Consider the following 21776-nt stretch of genomic DNA (forward strand, 5'->3'; position numbering starts at 1 on the left):
TCACCATTTGATCTTGAGCAAACCTTACAAGAGCATTGGTTATAGAAAGATGAATGAATGTAGACTCTCTTCCAGAAACTCATGTTCTCGAAAGGAAACCAGGCTAAGGTATCCAGATGAGTATATGAATATTAAACATGCTCATAAATAAGCTAATGCTAGAGGTCTGTAAAATGCTACGAGGGAAAAGAAAGAACTATCAATACTGATTAGAGGAAGGAAGACATCTTGATCTTACTGAATTTATTGAATCTAAAACTTTTATATTTTTGAACACTTTAGTTGCACTTAAATCCACAGGCAACCCAACTCTTCACTTTGAAATTCCAAAGTGTTAGAACCAAAGTGCCTCCATTTTAGTTGTTTATAACCATTTTGTCATTCTGTGTAATTATATAAGTGACAGCTGAACTGGGTGTGAGCCCTAGATCACATCTTGGGAAAGGGAACAAAATGAACAAAAGTTACAATGCTTGCAGATAGTGCCAGCAAGTCAGTAAAAAGAAGAAATATAGTGGTCGGTGAGGCATGGAAAGAATAGAACAAAGGGGCACCCACAAGGGGCACTGACCAATCAGTTTATAGATCAGTTAGGGAGAAAGAACAATGTGATTTCAGGGTACTTGAACCCTTCCCTGCAGTTGGTAGTGGTGGTGGTGATGGTCATGCCCTACCATTTTTCTATGGCTGCCAGAGCCATCAGTCTTGTTACAGATTCTCTCTCTCTCTCTCTGTAACAAAACTCTTCATAGGTGCCTTATGTTCAAATCGCGGACCCTAACAAAAGCTTCATTTATTCTGTCCTTCCTTTTCAACCTCTCAGTCTCTTCCTGTCTATTAAACAATGAGCATTTATCATCTCACAGATTGGGTGGATCAAGAATTTGGGGACCTGCTTAGTTGTGGTGTGCCTGAGGGCTGACTTCTCGTGATTTATGCAGCATGTCCTGTGATCCTACAGGCGTCTTGAAGCTGGAATCGACTAGACACAGAGATTTCAAAATGGCTCTTGTTGGGCACAAAGAGATGGTATGGTGGGCAGGGCACTTGCCTTGCATGTGCCCTACCCAAGTTCGATCCCCAGAACCCCATATGGTCCCCCACAACCCTCCCAGGAGTGATCCCTGAGTGAAGAGGGAGGAGTAAGCCCAGCATAGCAGTGGGTGTGGTGCTTCCCTTCTACATCCTCAACACCCAACCCCCCAAATCAGAACGACTCTTGTCTACCACTCAACCCTCAATTTCTAGCTGATTGTTGGTTCCTGGTAGTATAGGCTTCCTTCTACATTTCTTAAGAGTCCTCAGGATGATGGGGCAGTTTATCCTACCCACAGTGAAAAAGAATGAGTGGACGAGAGAACACTGCTGTAGGCCCTGTAACTCACCTTTCAAGTCATTATCCCTTGAGGATACAATAATTTGGAAGTTAACAGTGTAATGGAAAATTTAAGAACAGAACTTAGCATCACTGTGTCACTGTCATCCTGTTGCTCATCGATTTGTTTGAGCGGGCACCAGTAATGTCTCTCATTGAGAGACTTGTTGTTACTGTTTTTGGCATATCTAATACACATGGGTAGCTTGCCAGACTCTGCCATGCGGGCTTGATACTCTCGGTAGCTTGCTGGGCTCTCCAAGAGGGGCAGAGGAATTGAACTCCAGTTGGGCGCGTGAAAGGCGAATACCCAACAGCTGTGCTATCGCTCCAGCTAAACTTAGTATATCCTTTATTATTATGACATTATCATTTTGAAAATCTTTCAGAATATTAACGGATGGTATATATCCAAATATTTGTTCCTGTATAGATTATTCAGTTTGAGTTAGAACGGCAACTTGCTATTTTATTTATTTATTTATCTACTTATTTTGCTCTTTTGGGTCACACCCAGTGATACTCAGGGGTTACTCCTGGCTCTGCACTCAGGAATTACTCCTGGCAGTGCTTGGGGGACCATATAGGATGCCGAGGGTTGAACCCAGGTCAGCCGTGTGCAAGGCAAACGCCTACCCACTGTACTATCACTCCAGTCCACACAACTTGCTATTTTAAAGCAAATTATACTTTTATCCTTAGTTTTCTTGGATAGAAAATCTATTTTGCAACTCACTTGAGTGGCTAGAAACATTTTATTTTTTCCTTTTTATATACAAGTATTTTAACAGGTACTTAAACTAGTCACACTTAAAAAAATAGAGAGGTTCAGTAATTGGTTACTAGTTTTCTGAAACAGTAAGGCCTTCTTTTGTTTGAATTTTTATTCTTTAGTTGGGTTTTGGTCACATCAGACATGCTCAGGGCTTACTCCTGGCTCTGCACTCAGGGATCACTCCTGGCAGGGCTCAGGGACCATTCTCATGAGGGGTGCTGGATCAAACTGGGTTGGGTTCATGCCAGGTAAGTACCCTAAATGCTTGACTGTTTCTCTCCACCCAGAATGAGGGCTTCTTAACTGAATGCCCTCAAGGTTGATTTATGCTTTTTCAACAATTTCCTCATCACTAAAAGCCAAGTGCATGCAACCCGTGGCAAAATTATAAAAGAGTGATACTTTTGTTTGACCTATTTGGTTTATGACCAATAAAAAATAACAAATAATCTAGACATCTTGCTTTCCTCTTACTTGAAACATAAAAGAGATAAATGATCTGATGCACATTATGTGTTGGGATGTGGGAAGTGAATGATCCCCTAGAGGTCTTATTCCTTCTGAAATGACTGCCGAATGATGAAGGGAAGAAATGATCTCACTGCCTTGGTTTTGTGGATTTTTTTTTCTCTTTTGTTGTGGATGGTGTTGATCTTCTTTCCTTAATCATCTTCATTTTACTCATTTTTCTATCAAGTGTTGTTTAATATTACTAAATCAGGAATCTGTAAAGCTTTCTGCACAAATAGAATTTATCTTAATGATGAGAATGTGGAGGAGTCTAAATGATTGCTGATTCATTTAATTGTGAGTGTAGTCTATTCAAATTAGGTGCTCAGTAGGGGAAAATTACCCATCAGGGTCCAGGAAGTTCCTTCATGGATTTCATGGTGTCTCTGCAGGTCAATAAAGTCATTAAGTTATGCCTCTCTCTCCAGTAGTGACATATTTTATTAGCAGCTGGTATCTCTTGGATAAGCGATTTCTGCCACTTTCTGATAAGTAAACAATTTCCATTTTTAAAAAAGAGCTCTAATCTTGATAATTAGATGTATGCAATGCATTTAACTGAACACAAATGCTAACTTTGAAAACTTCCTGAAGCATTGTTTCTCCCCCAAACCACAGACAAATTAGGGAAATATTCACACTTTCTTCCATGGCGCTGTACACATGTTCCAGAGACCACTCAGTGTCAGCATCAAATCGCTTGCATTTAATTTAATAGTACTGCACCATAGCACTGTCATCCCCTTGTTCATCGATTTGCTCAAGCGGGCACCAGTAACATCTCCATTGTGAGATTTGTCACTGTTTTTGGCATATCGAATACACCACGGATTTCTTGCCAGGCTCTGCTGTGCAGGCGGGATACTCTTGGTAGCTTGCCAGGGTCTCCTAGAGGGATGGAGGAATGGAACCTGGGTCAACTGCATGCAAGGCAAATGCCCTACCCATTGTGCTACCGCTCCAGTCCTTAATTTCATAGACTTAGACATTCTACACCTCTGACAATTTATTGACAACACTGCACCATGCTTGTGACTGGGGCCAGGGGATCTCAGCTGAACCCAGCCACAGTGCTTTGTACTGGGTACTGCACTTCAAAAAGGGAAAGCAAGAAAAGCGTCTATGAAGAGGTGTTTGCTTAGTGTATTGAATTTTTCTGTTAGAAAAGCTAAACATTTGCTCTATCAATTATTTTTAGGTCTAAACAATTTCCCTTTGCTCTTCCTAAGGGAGTGGGGCCCAGATCTGCAGCGCTTGGTATTTGTTGCCTCTCAATGGCTCCTTAAAGTGTTAGCCACAGTGTTTTTTTCCCGATACAGTTCATTAGTCTGTGAGCAGCTGCTCAAGCTCATTAATAGTCATTTAAGCAGCAGGTGGAGAAAGATGTGCTCCTGGAGTTAAAGGTGGGCTGAAAGACGGAATGGGTGGATAGGGTGTGAATAGTACCTGAGCCTGACTATGATCCCATTAAAATGAGTCTATTATTTATTTATTTATTTATTTATGCTTTTCGGGTCACACCCAGCGATGCACAGGGGTTACCTCCTGGCTTTGCAGTCAAGAATTACTCCTGGCAGTGCTCAGGGGACCATATGAGATGCTGGGAATCGAACCCGGTCGACCGCCCTACCCGCTGTGCTATTGCTCCAGCCCCTAAAATGAGTCTACTTTTTACCTTAACCATTCAGAAGTTATTTGTTGCTACAGAGTAGCAGGCATGTGTTTTGCTACAAGTTTGTTTTTTTTTAAAATACTAATCCAGTTTCACTTTATTTCTCTGGCAGCTACTTCACGTTAAATACTTAGGCAGAATCCATTCTAAAGTTGATCTGGGCATATTGTATTCATCGTTAACCATCATTTAACTGTACTGAAACATTCCATACAAATCTATGCCTATGTTTCCTATATTGATTGATCTGCCAAGTTGAATATTATTATTCAGTCCTGAAAACATCTTTCTATTTTCTGAAAAGCAAAGAAAACAGTATACCAGAAATCCAGAAAGAACAGATGCTGCTTCAGACCTGCAAATCATTTCCCATAATTTGAGTTTCTCTAAGGTTTAAAGAACCAGGTTTAAATGTACACACGCGCGCGCAAACACACACACACACACACACACACACACACACTTACTTATATATATACATATATCTTTTGCGGGTGTTTTCTTCAGAAGGAAGTTCAAAGCTAGAAAACACTTTATTGATGGAAAGTGGGAGCTGATCCTCGCTCCCCCCTACCTGCTCTGCTTAGCAAAACTAAGCTGCAATTGTGAGAAAGCAAGCCCATTCCAAGCCATTATGGAAAACATCAAAGGGCAGGATATTATGTCTAGGTGAGAAGCGAAACCTGCGCCCACTGTGATTTGTGTGCAATTTGGGGGTGTCCCCCTGATGGGGTTTCTCATGCCTTTGAAAGAAGCCAGCAGCCAGACGCGAGATACTAGCATCTTCCTCTACATCAGGGGTCCTGTTGATCGTCTCTGGGGAATTCAATTCCAAGCAAAGGGATCTCTACCTAAAGCAGTCTTATTGAATTTTTCCACTCAAGAGAAGGTCAGGGCGGCTCGCAAAGTGCCCTGGGGGGGATTCTGAGGTGCCCCCCCCCCGCCCTTCCCGCCCCCCGCCAGTGGCAAAGGGTCGATCCGGCTGAGTTTGGCTCCAGCATCCTGGCGCCTTCCCGCAGCCGTGCAACTGCACCACCCGCGCTGGTCGGCCTGTGCGCTAGTGCCGGCCACACCTGGCCGCGGTCATCTAGCGCATCTCGGGCGAGCGGGGGACCTAGGCGAAGGCTGGAGGAGCTTCGCTGTGCCGCGGCCTCGGCGGCAGCAGAGGGAGCCCCAGCACCCGGGCCGGCCCCGAGCCCCGAGCCCCGCGCCCCGCGCCCCGAGCCCGGGGGATCGCAGCGTCGCTGCTGCATTTCCCGAGCAGCCGCCGGGCCCGCGCAGCTGAAGTTCCCGCGCTCTCGCCCTCGCTGCGGGGGCAGCCTGCGCCCCTCGGGGGGCTCCCGAGAAAGCCCAGGGGGCTTGTCTGGACCCGGTGCCGAGACCTGAGCTGCAGAAGGACTCTGGCCCGGAGGGGGAAAAAAAAAAAGAAAAAAGAAAAAGGCAGTTGGGTGCCCGCAGCTAAGTTGTGGCAATTGCTTTGCAGCCTCGCAGCCCCGGGAGGCGGCGGGGTTGCCCGGAGCGACCCCCGTGCCCGCGCCCACCGGCGCCCGCTGCATCCCGGGTACCGCTGGGAAGCAGCCTCCGCCCGCCCGGCGTCGGGAAGCAGGATCCGGGGAAGGAGCCTAGAAGTGGTTCCTGGAAGGAAAAGAGACACTTCCAAAACCCAGACGAAGAACAGCCCTGCTGCTGTGCACTTTTTTGTTGTTGTTGTTGTTATTATTATTATTTTTTTGGTTAATTTTTTTAAGGTGAATTCCTCAGGTACGTGCTCTTTGCGGGGTTTGCGCCCCCTCGTCTGCATGCGATTTCGCGTTCTGCCTTTCCTTGTAGACGCGTTGGGTTTGCACTTTGTTGAATGGAAACCGCGGGGTTCTCCCGGGGTAGTAAAAAAGCGCCGCGTTCCCGGCTGCTTGAGCTTGGGCTGGCGCTGGGAAAATCGCAGACTTCTCCGGGATTGCTTTATTTTGAGTGAGAACCGGCAAAAGATAGCTTGGATTGCGGCTCTGTTTAGGGGACCAGATCAAAGGATTTGGGCAAGTTCCCGAATTCTTGTGGGATTGGGGGGTTGGGGAGATCGGGGCCAAAGTACACAAAATTCAGGCTTCTAGGAAGGGGTTAAAAGCCAAGATGCGTTATAGACCAGCACTGTGTGCCACCCAAGTGTTTTTCCAGCTCAGCATAGAATCTGGAGCAAACTGAGCTTTTACCAAGTGGTTCTGCGTTTCAAGCCCTTGTTTGGTTATTCAGGATGAAAAGATTCTGCGGATTTGCTTTCAAGAGATGGATTGCTTCTATTATGCGCTTGGCTCAATTATACATTTGCTCTATAAAAATATCCCTTTGCTAGTAAACCCTAACTTCTGCAATTACATCATCAATGCACTTGTATAATAAAGAGAGATGGCAACAATAGTAATGTGACTGCCTGGGGAACCTAGGCTGAAAGGACAAAGCTAGAAGTCAGTTTTCTTTATTAGGTTTTTAAAGAAAAAAGTAACAGACATAAAAAAAAGGAGTTGTTGTAAATTATCTGCATTTTATTGGAAAGTTAAGAAAATTAGGTTTTTAGTAATAATAAATGCTGTGCTTTTAATAGATGATCTTGCCATTAATTCCACTTCAATACACATTTTTTAAATCAATTAAACAGATTCATTTACATTCAATGAATTTTGCTGCATATGGAGAACCGAGAAAATAAAGTTTGCTACATGTTTGTAGCAATTAAAATACATATGCATGTGTTCAAATGTCTTATAAATAGAAGGAGTTCATGTTAAAGCTTTAGCACTTGGGTCTTTAATTACTGCTGGTCCTACGTTTTATGGAAATAGAATAAAGGGAAATGGAATTTACACAATAATTTGTGCACATTATGATCACCTCAGTTTTGTTAAATAGTAACTATCAGGAAACCTAATCTGAACTATACAAAAATGAGGAAATAAGTTGTTTGAATATTTTATATTTTGTAAACAATGTCAAAGTATTGTGTAACTCACTATAAGTAATCCCTCGGCTGAAAGAGTGATTTAGAAGATGATCAAAAAGTTGAACTTGCATTCATTAGCCTGATACAGGAAAAAAACACATATGAATTTCTTTTTGTGGACATATTGTATGGGGCATTTGAAATATCTGAATGTGGAGCATTATAATTATGCTGCATCAATAGTTTTTTTGAATGCACTGATTATTTTTCAAACTTATAAATACTTTGAGTTAAGATCATTTGAAAAGATTTTTTAAACTTACATATGGAAGTTTTTTTTAAAAAAGTAAGTAGTATCAATAGAGTTGCAGATTCAGATTCCAAGATGGATAAATTATTATGCTAGCCCTTGATAATTTGCAGTTAAACTGTCAAAATATATAGATTTGGAAACACCCTAAGAAACTGCCATCGCTCTGTGTTTGGATAAGTCCACTCACAAGTAAAACATAAGGCTATTCACAAGTAAGACATGTTAGATAGGCCTAGAAGATTCACTTTTCATATGTTATTATGAACAAGGAAAACTAATTTCCTTCCTACATCATCGTGCCACCTAATCATAGCTTTTATGGTTGTTAGTCTTTAAAAATCTGCTAAATATCTGCTTTGTTAAAGCAGTGAATAACCCCTTTCTGATTTTTTTTTTTTTAGACATTATGCCACCTGTATACTGGCTTCAAGTTTTTATAGCATTAGCTTCTGTTTTTCACTCTTTTCATCCTGTAGTCTTTTTGTTTTGGTTTGGTTTTATTTTGGGGCACATCAGTGGTACCCAGGGCTCTGTTCTGTCTCTGCGCTAAGAATCACTCCTGACAGGGCTCAGGGGGGCATACGAGGTATGGCGGATCAAACCCGGGTCTGCCTTGTGCAAATGCTCCATCTGCTGTATCCTAGGCCAGACAACCAATACAATAGTTTTTGCTAAGAAAGGCTTTCTTTGGAACTTTGGAAACTGAGAATTACTTTTCTACTTGGGATACACATTTCTGCTTTTCTTTGCTAGAAATTTTAGAAAATTTGGATCCAGGTCTAATTTGTTTCAAAAATAGACTTTTTTTTTTGAAACAGGAAGTCATCTTGTCACTATTATGTTTATACCTGATACCATCTTATTTTATAATATACTTTTGAAATAATGTAACTCGGTCGACACTGAAAATTGAAGGACTTAAATTTGATCTTGGTTGTGATTGCAACTCCTTTCTGGATGCCTTCAATTAACTGTGCTTATAGGACTGGTTTCATCTCTTTCCAGTTTGAGAAAAGGTTCCTTCCCTCTATTTTATTAGCCTTCTCATTCTGCAGCTTTTGAGCTGAAAACTGAGCATCTGGTTCTGTCACCTACTTAGAGATAATGGATCTCTTAGCAGTTCTGACTCCACTCGAATTCTCTAAGGTGAGGAAGATGGAAGGTGTTCTAACCTCGAGATCAAAAGGTCTTCAGAGGAGAAGCAGAGTTGATGGCATACCGAGTTATTTCTTGTCTTATCTGTGATATGCCTTGTTATTCAAGAGGCATAAATGTGTCCTTCCTCTTTTCATATCTTAATTATTTGGCATAGATGAAAGTTTAGCCTCAGTTTAGTGAACTTGTTATACTCAATATATTTTACCAGGAGAGAAGATATTTTATTATTTGACTTACCTAGATAGATGGGCTGGAGCGATAGCACAGAGGGTAGGGCATTTGCCTTGCATGTGGCCGACCCGGGTTCGATTCCTCCGTCCGTCTTGGAGAGCCCGGCAGGCTACCAAGAGTATCCTGCCCGCACAACAGAGCCTGGCAAGCTCCCCGTGGCGTATTCAATACACCAAACACAGTAAAAACAAGTCTCACAATGGAGACGTTACTGGTGCCCGCTCTAGCAAATTGATGAACAATGGGATGACAGTGCTACAGTGCTACCTAGATAGATAAGAAAATAGTTTGTCTAGCATGTTGTGAACTCAACACTATAAATGATCTTCAAAGTATTTAAAAACAATTAGAAAAGATGGGTTTTGTTTTCAAAAGAAAATGGGTTTTCTTTTTTCAGAAGAAAACTGGTACCACTTCACCTTTAACTTGTCTCTAGTACAAATAGCCAATTTCTGTTAGCCCAACACCTATGCTCTGGGTAAAATTGTCTTTATTTCCAAGAACGTGCTATATGAGAATTTTCAGAATCTAGGATACATAATGTGCTCTGAGAGATGGAAAGTATTTTGCATGAAAATAGTTTTGCTTTTTGTGTTTTATAAATTAGAACAGCATACTGAGAAGTAGTTTTTCCAGGCATAAGACAATATATGTCAGGCAAAAAAAGTGAAGAGGAGTAGCTCTCAGTCAGGAATGATCATTTTTCTATTTCATAAGTGGGAAGAAGAACCAATGATTTAGGCATTATATCCCAGGTCCCAAGAGGTAGCCTGGTTAATCTGATCCTGGAAAAGCTAGAAATAAAATCTGATCTCTCTCTCTCTCTCTCTCTCTCTCTCTCTCTGTCTCTCTCTCTTTTTCTTTCTTTTTTTGCTCTTTGGGTCACACCCAGTGATGCTCAGGGGTTACTCCTGGCTCATGCACTCAGGAATTACTCCTGTCAGTACTCGGGGGACTCTATGGGATGCTGGGAATCAAACCTGGTAGGCCGTGTGCAAGGCAAATGCTCTATCCGCTGTACTATCGTTCCAGCCCCCAAAGCTGATATCTCTTGAATCACAGCATTATCCAGGGACAAGCACCTGGAAAAATTGAAATGATGGTTTTATCAATCAAAACTCTTTAGCAAAACTAGCTAATGGTATAAAAACAGAGAATTAATGTATATAAGCCATCAAGAGTCTGGTGGGTTTTGGTGGATTCGTGGCTGAATGGATGGGCAAGTTTGAGTTGTCAGTTTTCTAAGCATTGACTTTCTCATCTGTAGTAAAGACTGAAGCTCGGTGGACCCTCCCAGTTCTGACTCAAAAGCTCTGTAAAACTTACATAAATACCAAGTATATAGGCTCATGTCCACTGAAAGCATAGCCACAAAATTACTTGCCGCTGATTTGATGACTATAGGTTAATAAGTGTTAAACTGTTTCATAACTGAAGAACAGTATTAACCCTTTCAGGACTAGTTTATCAGCTTCTTGTCTTTTGCACAATTTGGTAATGTTAAGTATTAGTTCGGTCATATTTTAGGCAACCTTATATCTTGTATAAGGCCCTCTGTGAATCACGGGACATTTGCTGTAACTGTGATGAATGTTCAAATCCTGCAGTTTCATTGAGAGAAACAGATGGAGTTGGACACGTAGCTGCTCACTTTGTTTAAATTATTTATGGAACAGTTTTATTGAGCACTTTCAAAGAGAAAAGGTACGCTTTACTTAATTATCAGATTTACTTTCCTTTTAGCTCTATTTTGGCTGGGCACATTCATGAGAAAATGTTAGAAAGAAGGGGATTACAGGATAAGCTCATCAATAAAAGGGAAAATTTAACTACAGAGTTTCTCAGAACAGAAGAAATTTACATTATTATCTAAATTCCTTCCCTCCCCCAACACTCCCTCCCTCTCTCCCTCCCTCCCTCCCTCCCTCTCTCCTTCCTTCCTTCCTTCCTTCCTTCCTTCCTTCCTTCCTTCCTTCCTTCCTTCCTTCCTTCCTTCCTTCCTTCCTTCCTTCCTTCCTCCCTCCCTCCCTCCCTCCCTCCCTCCCTCCCTCCCTTCCTTCCTTCCTTCCTTCCTTCCTTCCTTCCTTCCTTCCTTCCTTCCTTCCTTCCTTCCTTCCTTCCTTCCTTCCTTCCTTCCTTCTTTCCTTATTTCTTCCTCTCTTTATTATTATTTTTGTGGTCATAGTGGTGATGGTTGTGATTTGGAATATATCCAGCAGTGCTCTGAATATTTCTGAATGATCCCATACTATACTCAGGTGACCATATGTGATGCCAGGAATTTAAACTAGGGTCGCAGTCAATGCAGCAAAATGCAAGTTAAGTGCATTATTTTCTATACTATCTCTCTGGCCCTCTTCTTCTTTATTTTTAATACCAATTTTATTTTATTGAATCACCATGTGGAAAATTACAATGCTTTCAGGCTTAAGTCTTAGTCATACAATGCTGAAACAACCATCCCTTCACCAGTGCCCATATCCTGCCACCAAAAAAAAAACCACAGTACACCTCCCATCCTGCCCACCCCCGCAGCCACCCACCCCGCCTTGTAACTGATAAATTTCACTTTATTTTCTATTTACTTTGGTTGCATTCAATATTTCAGCACTAACCTCACCATTATTGTTAGGGGTACCCCACTAGAGTCAGACCTGTTGTGAAGAGAAATGAGGTTTTGGATTTCTGTACTTTAACAACTAAGTCCAGGGACATTTCTTCCAGATGTTGGATCATTGCAAGCTTGTAAACCCCATCTGTGGTCGTCATAATATGGTGGTCCCCACGCCCTTCATCCCCGGGAAGGGACAGGCGAGAGAGAGAAATACCTTTCCCCTCCTGAAAGACTGGCCCTCTTCTTAACTTCAAAAGGGTTGATTGGCAAGAGATAATTTCATATATGTAAAAAATTAAAGTTTATTTCAACTAATGCTTAATTACTGAGTAAGGCATTAGAATGTTGTTGGCTGGTAATAACATAATTTAAAAATTTTAAGTTATAAAAATATAAACATATAGAAGTATAAAATATTATAATAAAATCGTATTTCATTGCTATATTCTTTGATTTAGTCTTGAGAGGTAGCATTACCATGAAATTCTCCATCTATTCTTTATGAGGTTAGCTGCATTTCTTTAGTGACCTTATTATTTTGAGAGGATTCATACTAAGGTATCGCATCAAATTCAGTAAACTTAACTCCTACAGTTTTCCAGTAAACACCTCCACACCTCCTTTTTCTGATTTCCTCAGTCTTTCAGGATCAAGCTTCACTTCCTTGTTCTTCCTTAAGAACCATACCCATTTCCTGGGACTGGAGCCATAGCACGGCGGGTAGGGTGTTTGCCTTGCATGCAGCCAACCCAGGTTCGATTCCCAGCATCCCATATGGTCCCCTGAGCACTGCCAGGAGTAAATTCCTGAGTGCATGAGCCAGGAGTAACCCCTGTACATCTCTGGGTGTGACTCAAAAATACAAAAAAACTACAACGTACCCATTTCCTTACTAGATCTTTGCATCATTTGTGGCCATGTATGTCTTCTTTCCTCTTCCTATTGTCAGTATTCTGTTTTCTTCAAATCCTAGTCCCTCTGTGGCTCAAATGCTGCGCTGGTCTTAAAGTTGTGCTCTTCTGAATTTCTCTTCTGAGCACCTGTCCTGCATTCTACCGCCAGATTCATTATGCTCATTAAAAAACTGTTTGTTACAGCACATGTCATTCCTTATTCCAAAACTTTCAAGTCCACCAAATTGTATATGAAACAAAGACCAATGTAATTATGAGGAAAAGATGCCACTTACAACCAGATTTCCAAAACTACTTTTCCAGCCTCACCGTCTCCCACATTCTTCTCCAATATCTCATGGTTTCCAAATATTTAAATGTTACATAATTATGCAATATGAAAGTACCCTGCAATTGTTTGCTTCTAATATCTTGTCTCATGAAGTTTTCCCTTGGTTTTGATTTTTTTTCTTTTTAGCACTGTTGTCCCATTGTTCATCAATTTGCTTGAGTGGGCACCAGTAATGTCTCTATTGTGAGACTTGTTGTTACTGTTTTTGGCATATCGAATATACCAGGGGTAGCTTGCCAGGCTCTGCTGTGCGGGCGGGATATTCTTGGTAGCTTGTTTGATATTATTGCATATAATTTTAGAAGTATCCTAACAAGAAAGTGAACCCATTAAGTTCAATATGTGTATAAAACTTTGGCAAGTTGCTTAGATGAATTTTGTATCTAAACGTCTCAAGCAGAGATATAATGGCCTCAGAAAACATTGCTTCTTAGGATTTTTATAAAGATTGAGTGAAATAATATAAAATTCAGAAAGAATGTTGACTATTACTAATTACTAGTTATATTAATCAAGACTTTTATAGAGAAGTGGGTGCACACTAAATTTGATTGTTTTTACAAACTTGGGCAGATGACGTGGGGCACACAAGATGGCATTCTGGGGTCACTGTAGCCTCTTCTTGGAGGTATCACTCTGGGAATTGAACTGGGATTGGCTGTATGCCAGGCAAGTAGCTTAACTTCCTTCTCCTTGCTTTTTAGAATTTTATAAGATTGCTGAACAATAGAGGAAAATTTTAATAAGGGAAGGAGAGCTATTGATAGGCAGAGTAGTAAAATAAGGTCAGAGGGAGAAAAAACTCAAGGTTTTGTTGTGATCTAAAATAGCAATAATTTTGATAAGTACATTTGAACAATTGGGTTGAAGCGATAGCACAGCGGATAGGGCGTTTGCCTTGCACGGAGCTGACCCAGGTTCGATTCCTCCATCCCTCTCAGAGAGCCAGGCAAGCTACCAAGAGTATCCTCCCCTCAAGGCAGAGCCTGGCAAGCTCCCCGTGGCATATTCAATATGCCAAAAACAGTAACAACAAGTCTCTCAATGGAGATGTTCCCGGTGCCCGCTCGAGCAAATTGATGAACAATGGGACGACAGTGCTGCAGTGCAGTGCTACATTTGAACAGATCGGAGTAACTTTGGATACCCTTTTTGTTTGTTTCATTCTTTGATTCTTTTTTGTTTTGTTATATTTTTGATATTGGGCCACACCCAGTGATGATCAGGGCTTACTCCTGGCTCTGCACTCAGGGCTCACTCCTGGTGGGGCTCATGGGACCAGACGGGGTGCCAGGAATCAGTCCTAGTGGTGGCATGCAAGGCGAGCACCCAGCTAACTGGACTCTCTCCCCATCCCATTGCCGTGCTTTTGGGGGGATGTGTTGAAGAGGAGAGTCGCGTGTATTCCCTGGGGTTCCTGGAGGCCACTCCCACCAGGTCATTTATGCAGGCGCATGTTTCGCTAGTCTGCAGGTGATGTGGTACAATTCAACTGCAGGGGGTGAGCAGGGCCACATTACGGGTGTGCTGGGTTTTGAGGTGCTAGAGCTTGGTGCTTGCAATGTGTGTGCTCAGTCCTTGAGCTGTCATCCCAGCCTCTGGACACCTTGTTTCCAATAAAGTTCACTACTGTGAGATCCCCATATTCTTACATGTACTTTTCATAGCATGATATGAGGCAGCAAATTAAACCTTTTTATATTGCAGCAGCTGCTGCTGGTCTTAGGAATTCAGTCTTTCATTGTAAAATGCTCCTGGGAACAAGAAGGGAAATTAAAATGTGGCCAGTGACCCTGATTTATTCTTATTGCTCAGAGCTCTGACTTAAGGAGAGTTTATGGTCAAACAGCAGGATGTGGACCCTATATAGATCATGACCAGAACCAATGAGAGCCAGAAATGTAATTTCAGGAGGTAGAGAGATAGATGTTCATTATGGAGTGAAGACTATTTCATCTACTTCAGAAACATGTCCCATTAGAGATTCATCACTGTCACTGTCACTGTCATCCTGTTGCTCATCGATTTGTTCGAGCGGGCACCCATAACGTCTCTCATTGTGAGACTTGTTGTGACTGTTTTTGGCATATCGAATATGCCACGGGGAGCTTGCCAGGCTCTGCCGTGCGGGCGGGATACTCTCGGTAGCTTGCCAGGCTCTCCGAGAGGGGCGGAGGAATCGAACACGGGTTGGCCGCGTGAAAGGCGAACGCCCTACCCTCTGTGCTATCGCTTCTCGGCCTTTTGGCTGAGATCAAGTGTAGTATCTGTTCTTATCAGTTTATCAGTTTCATAGAGATTCATGTCAGTTGAATATTTGTCTTCATGTTCTTCATCAGGACCTCTGATGGGCCAGAATGTGGACTTAAGGGTAGAGCTAAGGTAGTGTCTTGCACCAGGTTCAGTCCCTGGTATCACATGACTTCCATGGCATCGTAGACCACCACTGGGTTATGTGCCCCACCAGAGCAACCACTAACAAAAAAAATTAATATGCGAGTTTCTCTTTTCTGCCAAGGATGTTTCTCAGTGACAAAGTGTATGCTTGAGTGTGTGAAGCCCTGAATTCCAATCCCTGGCACTGGAATTAAAAAAAAACAAGAGTTTTGAGATTAACTACTACTTTTTTCCATCTTTCGTAACAATACTTACCTCATTAGATCTGCGTTCCACATTTCATTTCACCTAATCTTTAAGTTCACGCTGTTAGTCAAGAATGTGGTCTGTCTGTCTCCTGTTTACTCCCGTAGCACATTCAACTTGGAGCCCATTATGGACCTTTATCACTCTTCTCTATGACAGTTGACCCTGATGGATTCAGACATAATCACAAGTGAGGAAAAAAAAACCCAGGAAGTGCCCTCTGTGACTTTTGTTTGTTTTTCTAAAAGAAATAATTAGAGCTTCTGGATTTTCCAATATAAGAGATAATGGAATTGTAGATAGGTATTTCCAACACTTGAAGAAAATTTTCCCAGAACAGTGACAAATAAATTATCTGAGCAAAGTCTGTCTTGGTATATTTGGGTTGGATTCAAAATGAAATTTCTCAAGGATCCAGGTAAGGTCCCATGGGAGAAGGATGGGAACTGGTTGACTCTGGAATCTTGAAGAATCCAGAAGGAACTTGACTCTGGATTCATAGTTTTTTTTTTTATGTATTTCTAGATTTTATATAATTTTAGTTTTTTTTTTTAAGTAAACAGATTTTATTTAGAGTTTTTTTTTTTTTTGAGGGAAGGACGAAGAGATAAGTGGAAGAGAGAATAGTAAGAGTAATGCACTCAAGAGAGAACTCGGGCTTTTCCAAGGGTGGAGAGCGCCCATACACACATCCTAGCACTGGACACGAAAGCGTGAGAGTCCACATGTCAAGAGGGGAGATGCGGGCGACACACATGCTCAGGCACCGCATGTGCTCGGCCACGTGGGCACAAGCAGCACATGGGCTTGGGCAGCATAAACGCCTATAATTTTAGTTTTTAAAAGTAACCTTAAGTTTTCATGAATTTCACTGTTGGTTTTGGTTAACTGCATGTTAGGCCCTAGCCACACTTTTAAGTTGTTAGATTTTCTTTCACGGAGACACATTTGAAAATCGATGAGATTGGACACAGACTTCTTATGTCAAAGTTAATTAGAATTATAAACCCAGTTGTAGTTTTCTTATTTTTTAAGTAAAAGAAGGTTTTGTTGGGGGGAATAAAAGGAGGGAAGGAGAAAGGTAGATAAAAATACATGTGAAAGAGAGAGAGAGAGAGAGAGAGAGAGAGAGAGAGAGAGAGAGAGAGGGAGAGAGGGAGGAACGTGTGTACCCAGATACAATTTTAGATTTTTTTGAGAAATGCCTATTTATTTAGTTTTTAAAAATTACATTTTATTAAAATGCCTAAATTTAAAAAGTCACTCAAAATACAGTTGTCTCAGGCATAAAATGGTCTAACACCAATCCCACTAACATGTGACCTTCCCGCCTCCAATGTCCCACTCACTTTCAGCAGGCACATAAAAAAATACTTCCTATTTCTTGTTCCAACAAAGTTTAAGTGAATGGCAAATGGAATTAACAGAAAATGAATCAATAGAAGTCAATTTGTTATGACTGGTTGTTATATGATTCAACCTATGTAAATTAGAAACTTAAATCACTTGATACAATATAATATAATGCCTATTCTCATTTACATGAATAAGTTTTTAACTCTGGCATCTCAATTATATTGCATCTCATTATGGTAACCCTCAAGTCTAATCTGTCATTACTAAAAATTTTAAAAAAATTCTTTACTAATATAGTTTGGGGTTTACATGGGATGGGTAAATTCTGCAAATGTACAATTGAGTAAGAGTCAAGAGAATGAAGAAAATTTTACACATTTCCAATAATGAATCAGCATCCATTTATATTGAAAGTTTTATGCCTAGATATAGATTGTACAAATTGTTGGTGCTGTAAATATGTGTGTGTTACAAAAAGATGATTTCTGAATACCTGCTTTTCATTTCTTTCTCAGTTAATCCATATATAACCTCATTTTTCAATTATGAACCCAATCTCTTAGTAGCACTGTAGTACCTCATCCCATTGTTCATCGATTTGCTCGAGCGGGCACCAGTAAAATCTCCATTGTTACTATTTTTGGCATATCGAATACGCCATGGGGAGCTTGCCAGGCTCTGCCATCCAGGTGGGATACTCTCGGTAGCTTGCTGGGCTCTCTGAGAGGGATGGAGGAATTGAACCCGGGTCGGCCACATGCAAGGCAAACGCCCTACCCGCTGTGCTATCTCTCCAGCCCCTCTTAGTACAGTAATCTAAACCTCTTTGAAGTCTGTTGATTTACCGCATTGCTTAATATCAAATGAAAATATATGAAAAATATTAACATTTTTATTTAGGGGCCCATTTGGTGGTCAAGGAAGCTGGAGTCACACCTGGTTGTTCTGATGGCTTACTCCTGGCTTTGTGCTCAGGGATCACTCCTGGCAGTGTTCAGAAGACTATATGTGGTGCCGAGGATTGAATCACGGTTTACTGTGTGCAAGACAAGTGTCTTATCCTTATCTCTCTGGCCCCATATTGATGTTTGATGCAAAAATATTTGTCATTGAAGATCTGTACATATTAGCAATAAATTATGGAAATAAGAAACTCAGTGGCGTGATAGTATACAGTCCCATTTTAACCTTTTTCTTTATTTTTAAAATTAAAGCACCATGATTACAAAGTTATTCATAGCTGAGTTTTAGAAATACAATATGGCAGCATCGATCCCACCACCAGCATCAGCTTTCGCCCACCAAATTTTCCCAGGTTCCCTCCCACAGCCCCCATCCCACCTCCCCCAGCCTATCCTCTTGACAGACACCTTTCTACGTCCAGTTGTTCATTTCGGTGTGCTGACTCTGGTGTTTGGATATTTGGCTTTTTTATGCCTTCACACCACTTTGTATCTTAATCTCCTGACCTGGCCCCCCCATTGCTTCTCACCTGTCTCTTCTCCCCCTGCCTCCCACTCTTTCCTTCTATACTCTGGGACCAAGGGTGATCTGGGTATCTTCCCCTTTAAAACATTGCATACCTTCATTCAGTTAGTCTAAATGCCATATCTAAGTGATATTTGTTAGAAATTTAAACTTTTGTGAACAGGGATCTATTTACTGCCAGTAACTTTAGAATAAGAATTAATATTCTATTATTTATAATAATATATATTTATATTTGATAAGATTTGTATATTTATAATAATTTGTGGTGTTTATAAATTATAAATTTTTAGCTTATGATAACTGTATCATTTATAGTTGATGATACTATGTATAAGTCATGTTAAATGATATAACAATAACAATATATATTCATTAAGATGGTATAGGAGGTTATCAAGGCTTCTTAGAACTTTCTACATTATCAAACATTAAACTATGCAATTAATATTGATATTTAACATTTTCTAATGATTTGCTATTAATAGGTAGAGTTTTAAAATACGATGGCATTTTTTATTTAGTTGAAATAATCCAATATTAATAACGAGGGATGACTTTCTGGGTAATTAGAATGTTAGTCCCTTCAAAGGTGGTTTGATATTCTTTGAAATTAAGCCAACTTTTCTATGGATTGATCATTAGCACAGAGAGAAATAATTTGTTGCCAAATCACAGATGCAGATCTCTGCACATCAGCTTGTAACTGATCATTGAAAAGGAATAAAAATAAATTATTGCTTTTTCATTTTCTTTTTCGAGGCCACATTTGTTGGTGCTCGGGGCTTATTCCTGCTTCAGCACTTGGGGATAACTTCTCATGGTGCTCAGGAGACAATTTGGAGTGTCAGGGATTGAACCCAGGTCTTCTGTGATTGCCTTACCCTCTGTGCTATTTCTCTGGCCCTGCAAAGAAATTATTGTTAAGCCAAACACATCTCTTTTCCCAGAAAAGCAATTCAAATCTAGCACCCTACTAATTAATTGGAAACTAAAACATCCACTCTGTACGAGAAGGACAGTACCTTTGTCACATTTACTAGATTGGTATCACTGTATCACTGTCACTGTATCACTGTCATCCCATCGCTCATTGATTAGCTTGAGTGGGCACCAGTAATGTCTCCATTGTGAGACTTGCTGTTTTGTTTTTGGCATATCGAATATGCCACGGGGAGCTTGCCAGGCTCTGCTGTGCGGGCGGGATACTCTCTGTAGCTTGCCGGGCTCTCTGAGAGGGGCTGAGGAACCGAACTAGCGTTGGCAGCGTGCAAGGCGAATGCCCTACTGCTGTGCTATCGCTTTAGCCCTGTGCTGGTTGCTACCATATGAAAAATATAGAATTAAAAAAGAGGGATAATTAGAATATTCATCATTTAATATGGTACACAATGGTCTGTACTCAGAACAGTGACTCCTGTTTGCAACATCTTGAGAAATTATCGGAAAACAAGTGTCTATAACCAGAAGCATAGCTCAGAAGCAAAGTACTTGTCTTATATGTATGGATCAATTCCGGGCACCAAGAAAGAGAAAGAGAGAAAGAAAGAAAAGAAGAAAGAAAGAAATGAGAGAAAGAGAAAGAAGGAAAGAGAGAGAAAGAAAGAAGAAAGAGAAAGAAATAAAGGAAGGAAGGAAGGAAGGAAGGAAGGAAGGAAGGAAGGAAGGAAGGAAGGAAGGAAAGAAGGAAGGAAGGAAGGAAGAAGGAAGCAAGCAAGCTATTTTATGTATATTAAAACAGTGTAAGCAAAGACATTTTAACTTCAAAATAATCCTTGAAAAATAAAGAGAAAATTAGTCTGTTCTTTTATAGAAATGAGGATTTCTGTTGATTTAACCCTACAAGCGGACACTGAGAATTAGAGATGTGTTTCACGGATCTCCCACACGTAGCTAAGTCAGCACTCACTATATTGGTAGATTCATCTTATTTAGGTTTAGTTTAGGTCACTCCAGGAATTGGTATCTAAGTTCTTAGGACTCAGTAAATGGCTGCGGAAGAATCTGGAGCAAGAGTTGGAGTATCACAATAGCCAGCCCCCAAACAAGCTTCCATCTGAAAAGGTGACCACGCAATGCAACTCATATTTTAGAAATCCCAGCACATCAAGGAGTCAGTGCTTAGATTTTCTGTTCTCTCCATATGCCTTAGGCTGCCTGAGACATCTCTTCTACCTTTCTGAGATACATGTGTCTTACCTTTGGAACAGGTGTGCCTTTGCCCTAAATGGACCAGTTGGATTCCGGGGGGATTATTTTTAGGTGAATTACCAGTCTGTACACCACTTTTGCCCAATTTCTGCAGACGTGAAACAAGTTCTAATTCAGATAAGATGCCTGGCTTTGCAGATGCTTTTCCCCTTACTGTTTAGTCTATTCTGAATTTCTAGTGCTGTAAGGTCTCTCCCTCTCTCCACCCACCCCTCCTTTTTAGGGCCACACATAGCAACACTCATAGTTTACTGCTCCATCTGCACTAAGCATTACTCCTGGAACATGGGTTGGTGAAGTGCAAGGTAAATGCTCTACCCACTGTACTATTTCTCTGGCCTTCCTGGCCCCAGGACCAATCTCTCTCTCTCTCTCTCTCTCTCTCTCTCTCTCTCTCTCTCTCTCTCTCTCTCTCTTCTTCCCTCCCTCTCTCTCTTTAACTAAACTGTGATTTTTAGGTTGTGTGTGCTTGTGTTCTCATTCTGATGCTATACCATTTGACAGTTTTTTTGTGTTGTGCATTGTGTATATCACAGTATAATGCTTAGGAGAATTTTCTTAGTCTTTTAAAGGAGAGGCAATGACATGTATCAGATTACGGTTATTCATCGGAGACAAAATCAATGGAAATGATTATGGGAAAACAAGAAGTTAAGATGTAGCTGGAAATTAAAAAAAAATTAATTCATTCAAACACTTCTCTAGCAATAAAAGTGTGAAAAGAAATTAGCATAAATATTTATACAAGGAGTGAATTAAGGGGGATTGGTGATTGTTAAAGTAGTGAATGTCGACGGTTCATGTCCCACAAAAAGAATGAATCATAAGATCCCATACTGTAAAGCTGATGATAGGTGTGCTCATCAACTAGAAATTAATTTGATTCAAGAAAAAGAGCATCTTGGGTTAGAGTAGATAATTTATAGTGACATATAGGCTCTTGGTAGTCTGGAATTACATAGAGCAAGCATTTATGAGTCACGTTTTGGTGGAAAGGGTAAGAAAGAAACAGTTGCTGTTGATTGGGACAGTGATTTTTCAGATAAGTACAAGATGGGACAATGAAGGGCTGGGTCTGTGAAGAGAGCGCTATTTTTGCAACACATATGTGGTGTATAACAAGTATTTGTTGGGTGAATGAATGGAAATTACTGACTAGCTTGATTCATTCTTGATCTATCTTCTATTTCTTTGGTTTTCATAATTTTTATTATTGATAGAATACCTTGCAATTACTGGAGTTACAAAAAGTT

General features: G+C 40.8%; 1 protein-coding gene and 1 non-coding gene across 2 annotated transcripts in view; both read left to right on the plus strand.

Moving 5' to 3' along the window:
- Positions 1 to 942: 942 nt before the first annotated feature.
- The window catches only part of LOC129401738 (uncharacterized), a 41765-nt gene continuing 20931 nt past the window's right edge, over positions 943 to 21776 (plus strand). Inside the window, exons 1-2 of the mRNA XM_055124554.1 lie at positions 943 to 1029; positions 5451 to 6093. Coding sequence (XP_054980529.1) covers positions 943 to 1029; positions 5451 to 6093 — 730 coding nt within the window. The remainder of the gene's footprint in view (positions 1030 to 5450; positions 6094 to 21776) is intronic.
- Positions 15054 to 15245, plus strand: LOC129402677 (U2 spliceosomal RNA). The gene has a single exon (XR_008628774.1). It is a non-coding gene; the product is annotated as a U2 spliceosomal RNA (small nuclear RNA).

Source organism: Sorex araneus, chromosome 2 (genome assembly GCF_027595985.1).
Source record: "Sorex araneus isolate mSorAra2 chromosome 2, mSorAra2.pri, whole genome shotgun sequence".
Taxonomy (NCBI): domain Eukaryota; kingdom Metazoa; phylum Chordata; class Mammalia; order Eulipotyphla; family Soricidae; genus Sorex; species Sorex araneus.